The following is a 6,431-nucleotide window of genomic DNA, read 5'->3' as shown; positions in this document are numbered from 1 at the left end:
AAAGATATTTCTGTAGTCTTACATTTACCAGTAAAGTAACAGCCAGGAAGTGCCATGTGGCTGAATTCACCATCATGCCCATACCATGGGCCTTGGTAGTCACTGATCAAATAAATCATTTTAGCTATTTTAAGTAACAGAAGTAGGTACATTTGTAAGAGGACTGTGATAAGAATCTTCTAAATATGCTGCAAACTAACCCGAGCGCTCACAGCCCTTCCTGTGAACTCCGAGTCAGGGTCTCTAATGGTCTGTCACCATTGGACTCTGAGTGTGTCAGCTGGAACACACCTGCACCGGAGTCTGTTAGCAATTCATCTGAAATGCCTTTTAAGAACATTCTGTCTCACTTCTTAGCACCTGCCTCAGGAAGGGCTCTGAGAGCCAAAACTAACAGAGGCAGTGCTTTCACTTGAAGTGGGTTTTGCAGGGAGAAGGTACGGAGAACGAGGAAGGCTCAGCTACAGCCCGTGGAAGCTGGTACGTTGCAGTTCACTGTTTTGTTCTCTCTACATTTATGTTCTAAATTTTCCATAATAGAATCTTTTTTTTTTAAAGAAGACTGTATCATTACAATAAAGTTGGAAACCAGATACTTGGCTATTACCCTTATTTTCCATATATTGTGTATGTATGAAGTGAAATAGAACATACTTAGGAAATACTTTCAGTGAGATAACAGGTCTTAGGTGATATTCAGAAACGTTACTCTGAAGCCTCGTACGCACCTTAACTTTGAGCTGTCTGTTTGGAAGGTCTGTGTAGAGCGCGTCCCACTGCTGCACGGTCCAGCCCTTCAGAGCCAAGATGGCCTCGACCACCAGCATGTCGGAAATGGCATCGCCGGCCGCCTAGGGGACACGACATGAGACGCCACTCTCAGCAAGCAGCTTGCGGATGGGAATGCTGTCTTTACAGAGTACAGGTTGAGCTTCTCCACAAATCCAAACTGTTTTGTGTCTCAACATGAAGTCACAAGTGGAAAATTCCGTGTGTGACCTCCTGTGGCAGGTCATAGTCAAAATGCAGGCACACAAGAGCCTGTAGGTGGCTGTGGTGGGAGGGCCACTTATGGCCAGGAGTGCAAGGCTATAGTGTACTACGACTGTGCCTGTGAGTAGCCAACATACTCCAGCCTGGGCAACAGAGCAAGACCCCATGTCTTAAAAGAAAAAAAAAATGGGCTCCGTAGGGAAGAATGACCCAGCCACCTTCAGCTGCAATCGACCCTCCCCCATGCATCCAGGTATGTATGTTTTTGCATGAATCAGTATAAGAAAATGCTTATGAGTAGCATATAAATTCAGTCATGGATGGTGGTAATGCCGAACAACCATAAATTGCCCACAAGAAAGGATGACATAATGACTTCTTTTCTTTCTGATGGTTCACTATAGACAAATATTGTCTCATACATAAAATTAAGAATAACCGGGTATGGTGGCTCATGGCTCATGCCTGTGATCTCAGCAACTTGGAAGGCTGGGGTGGAAGGTGGCTTGAGGCCAGGGGCCGGAGACTAGCCTGAGCAAGGAACCCTTCTCTAAAACCAAGAAATTGAGTTGGGCACATTGGTACATGCCTATAGTCCCAGCTACTCAAGAGGCTGAGACAGGAGGATCACTTAAGCCCAAGAGTTGAGGCTGCAGTGAGCTCTGATCATACCACTATACTCTAGCCTGGTTAACGGAGCGCAAGACCCTGCCTCTCCAAAAAAAAAATGTATAAAATTATCTTGATGGTATGTAAGGTATACATGAAATGCAAGTGAATTTCATGTTTAAGCTTGGGTGTCATTCCCCAAAATATCTCCCTGTGTATATGCAAATATTCCAAAATCAGAAAAATCCAGAATCTACAACAGTTCTGGTCCCAGTCATTTTGGATGAGGGCCCTGAGCTTTTCCTGCTGCCCTTTGCCTTGACCCCAGGCAGCATTGTTAAAGGAAGCATTTCTGTGGATGAACAGATGCAGACAGATCCTTCCGAGACAAGCATCGTGGTAACAAGGAGAAGGAACTTTGGTGTGAGGTGCACCTGAACACTGCCAGTCAGCAGCCCTTAGCCTTTGTTTCTTCATTAAAAGGGGGAAGTGAAATGAGCCCTCTCGCTGTGTCACTGAGGGGTGAGAGGACACCGTGTGCAGACTGCCCAGCACGTGTCCAGCTCTGTCCTGTCCAGCTGCCTCTCGGTCCTGAATGCTGTTTTCCACAGCCATCCTGCCCTTAATCCCAGCTGTCTGACCCTGAACACTTGTCCTCTGTGAAAGAGAAAACCAATTATTTTTAGTTAATTTCCTTGAGACAGATGGGTTAAAATACATACACCTAGCGACACTTTGCTTAGCTGCACTTCTGATTCTAGGCTACTCAGTACCAAACGCCGGGAAAGGGGCAAAGGTGCCCTGTCGTTCACTTCAGCGTGGACGCCAACTGACACGCCACTGCGCTAAGGAAGGCACCAAGGCTTCTCCAATTCCATGGTTTTGTCCTTTGATTAACTGCTTGTAATTAAAAATTAATACTGTGTTTAGAAAAAAATCAGAACACACAGGACATAGAGAAGGAGTGAGCCGCTCTCGTCACAGAGGGCCACACACAGTGCGTGCCCTGCTGTGCACCTTCTGGACACGGTGCAGCCAGGCTTCCCACCACCAGCTCTCACCTGGTTAAACAAGTCAATCATGTTTCCAAGTATCTTCGCAGCTTTTCTCTTCTCATCTTCTAGCTCTTCCGCTAGTTGTTTTATCTTTGTTTCAACACTTGTGCTGAACAGTACCTGCACAGAAGCACTCATCATCACTCTCAAAACACCACCCAGGCCCCATCACAAGTACTGTCATTCCAGCTGGACCCCTTTTCCCAAGGGGGAAATAGTGACAGCCTTACAGTATATGAAACCAGGCTGTGATCAAATCAGAACCCAAACTGTATTACTAGGGGAAGAAGTTTCTCTGCAGATCATATAACCAGTTATCAAAATTTAAACAGCAGGTTACAAAGAAAACAGCATCTTGACAATGGCTGAGTATGGACCGTGAACTCTTACTGTCTTGTGAGCAGCTAAATCAGTTCTGTGTGACCAGGTTACTTAAGACTATCTTTTTTACTTTGAAGGACAGAATTTATTGCAACTAGTACAATTTTATGGCCCTAAAACTTAAGGGCATGAGCTACGCAAAACTAGAAAGAGCATCCATATTTGTCAAAGTAGGGCAAACAGTGTACGTGCACGCCAGTTCCTAGAGATGGGCGTGCCATTTGCAAATGCCTCAGCCTTCTTTCTCTGGCCCTCTGGAGGCCCAACCTGAGGAGGACTGGCACACTGTGTTCAGCTACCTAAGGAAACACATTCTTTACTTTTGTTGATAAAATAAGATACAGGCTGGTCACCTACTGGGGAGGCAGGTTGGTTTTGTTTTGTTTTGCTTTTTGAGACAATGTCTCACTCTGTCACCGTGCCGTGTCCGTTGGCCTCAAAGTACACTCCAATGTCTCACTCTGTCATACTGGAATACAGTGGATCAATCGTAGCTCACTGTAACCTTGAATTCCTGGGTTCAAGCAATCCTCCTTCCTCAGACTCCCAAATGCTGGACTTACAGGCCTAAGCCACCACACCAAGTTCGGTGCCTTGTCATTATAAAGTTTTACTGGAACATAGCCACACCCACTCATTTCTGCCACACTAGCAGAGTTAAGCCATTGAAATGGAGACCTTATAGCCTGCTGAGTCTGAAATATTTACTACTATGCCCTTTAAAATACCATCTACCTACCTCTTCAGTAGATCACTGGAATTATATTTTAATTGTATTTTATAGGAACTTATTACTTTCCACCTTTTTATAGTTATAGCCTCCAGAAGCCAATTTTGAATTAATTGGAAAATCTGGCCTCAATGCAATTTTCTGTCGGCCACCTCAAGTCTACTTATGAAATGAGGTGTAGTATCAATCTACTAAAACCCACTTAATTATACACTTAAAATGTAATTTTACATAAACTTACATTTAACATTACATTTTACATTTACATTTTACATTTAACATTATGTAAATTATGTCTCAAAATGTTTTAAATATTCTATCAGCCAAGAAGGCTGTGACATACTTGCTCTGCTTATCACTAGTTAACTTCAACCCACTTCCTCCTGTTCATTAACTTTCCACACTGTTCACTTTACCACAGCTACTGAACTTCCCCTACTCCTGCCTAAAGCCAGTTGAAGAATCCACAATCTACTTGGAAAAAAACACTCAAATTATGAAAAAAATTAGTATATCTCTTCAAATTCAAGGTACAATCATAACAATTCAAAAGAAAACCATGGTTTTTGTAACATACCAGGATACATAAGGTAATGACAGTCCCCTCTCCCCATCCAGCCGTCTCAACACAGCAGAATGCTGCCTGCCACCCCGGGCGTCTCGTCCCTCCACCAAAGCACCAGTGAAGGGCGGGACAAGTGCTGGGAAAACTCACCGTGCCGTGTCCGTTGGCCTCAAAGTACACTCCAATGTCGAACTCCTGGGCCTTGTGGTGCAAGTGTTTGACGCCTGTCTTGGCGCAGTAGACGGGCACCTGGGGCACACGTGAGGGGACACAATAGCAGCTGCTCAGGACACAAAGGTCTCCTACCTACCTGCATCGCAGGGACATGACAGGTAATGAGACCTGTGCTTCCTCCAGTGAGGACGATGGGCATTAAGGACAAAGTGGGCAGCCAAGCAAGGAGGGAGACGGGGTCTCCTTACGACCATGAGCGATGACAAGTGGGCGTGTGACACATTGTTAGAAAGCTGAGTGCAGCTCTGGGCTGGAGAATGGCTCTTTCTGTAACCAGCCTGATGATAACTATCTCAGGCTTTCAGGTCACGTGGCCTCTGACACAGTCACGTAACTCCACCCTTGCAGTGTGAAGACAGCCACAGACCCACAGAAACAAACGAGCACTGCTCTATCCAGTAAAGCTGTGCTTAGAACGAGTGGCAAACCCAGATCAGAAGGTTGGAGGGTTTTCTAAGACTAATCCCAGTAAGAGATGAGGGTGGCTGACCCAGCAGCAGTGGGCAAGGAAAGGCGTGGGAGGCTCTGGGGGCAGCTGAAGGATGGGAGACCCCAGGGGAGAGCAGCATGAGGGGGCTTGGCCAGGGCCACACACATTCCCTCTGTGAGAGCAGGGGGACAAGAACGGTCTCTGACAGATTAAGTTTATTGAGCAAGGGTTTTTACCTATAAGAACTGAAATACTAAAATAATAACAGAAGTATTGTGAAATAACCCAACCCCTGTGAAAGGTGGCAGCCGGGCCCCAGATGTGGCTCCTTGAATGAATTTACAATAACTACATATTTATTAGTAAATTAGGGCATAAAACTAGCAGCCTCCAGATGTGTTGTTTTGCCCAACCACTATTTCTTTCTTATAAAGTAGGAAATTCACATGAAAATTCAGATTTCTGGTGGCGCCTATAGCTTAAGCAGCTAAGGCACCAGCCACATACACCAGAGCTGGTGGGTTTGAATCCAGCCTGGGCCTGCCAAACAACAATAACTACAATGAAAAAGTAGCTGTGTGTCGTGGCGGGTGCCTGTAGTCCCAGCTACTCGGGAGGCTGAGGCAAGAGGATCGCTTAAACCCAGGAGTTTGAGGTTGCTGTGACCTGTGACGGCACAGCACTCTACCCAGGTGATAGCTTGAGGCTCTGTCTCAAAGAAAAAGAAAATGCAGATTTCTGGCTTCTCTTGAAGAAATGGGACTAAAGCAGACAGCTGCCGGCCTGGGTATTCACTCCCTCATCCTGTACAGGTCCCGCAGGAATCTGACTGTAATTCCTGCTTTATAGAGAATGAAGAGGTAACCAAATCTAGTTTTTAAAAAAAAAAAAGTTAGGGCAGCGCCTGTGGCTCAAAGGAGTAGGGTGCCGGCCCCATATGCCAGAGGTGGTGGGTTCAAATCCAGCCCCAGCCAAAAACTACAAAACAAAACAAAACCAAAAAAAGTTAGAATTTAAAGGGAGTAGCACAAAGGTTGGAAAAATACAACCCCAGTTAGAAAAGGAATGACGATAAACAGGGTTCCCGCTGTGTCCGGAGCCCCCCTCTCAGAGCAGTTTGTGTGGTACCAAGTGTGCTTACCTGGTAGACGCCAGGGAGATTACCAGAAACACAGCCTCCTACTACCCAGAAAACTCACAGACACAGAGTAAGAAAACAGCTTTACCACTCAACAGCTTGAGCTAGACTGTGACGCAGTTCTAGGCAGGGCACCAGAGACGCAGAAACAGAGCAGCAGGTGCATCCAGGGATAAAAGCTGACCAGCAACGGAGATGCTGTCCTTGACCAAACTTCAGTGAGGCTCACTGGCGGCCAGGGCGCCATCTTGGGCACATCTTGGGCACAACGATAAAAGCTGACCAGCAATGGAGAT

At 45.9% G+C, this 6,431-nt stretch overlaps 1 protein-coding gene across 2 annotated transcripts in view; it reads right to left on the bottom strand.

The window, feature by feature from the left end:
• PGM3 (phosphoglucomutase 3) overlaps positions 1 to 6,431 on the bottom strand; it is a 22,549-nt gene that overhangs the window by 2,556 nt on the left and 13,562 nt on the right. For both annotated transcript variants that reach the window (XM_003801305.3, XM_023507782.1), the window contains exons 9-11: positions 4,484 to 4,582; positions 2,664 to 2,777; positions 729 to 851 (exon numbers count right to left, since the gene is read on the bottom strand). In XM_003801305.3, the coding sequence (XP_003801353.1) occupies positions 729 to 851; positions 2,664 to 2,777; positions 4,484 to 4,582 (336 nt within the window). The remainder of the gene's footprint in view (positions 1 to 728; positions 852 to 2,663; positions 2,778 to 4,483; positions 4,583 to 6,431) is intronic.

This window comes from Otolemur garnettii, unplaced genomic scaffold (genome assembly GCF_000181295.1).
Source record: "Otolemur garnettii isolate 467f Iridium unplaced genomic scaffold, OtoGar3 scaffold00205, whole genome shotgun sequence".
NCBI classification, from domain to species: Eukaryota; Metazoa; Chordata; class Mammalia; order Primates; family Galagidae; genus Otolemur; species Otolemur garnettii.
This window is presented reverse-complemented; position numbering and strand designations above follow the sequence as displayed.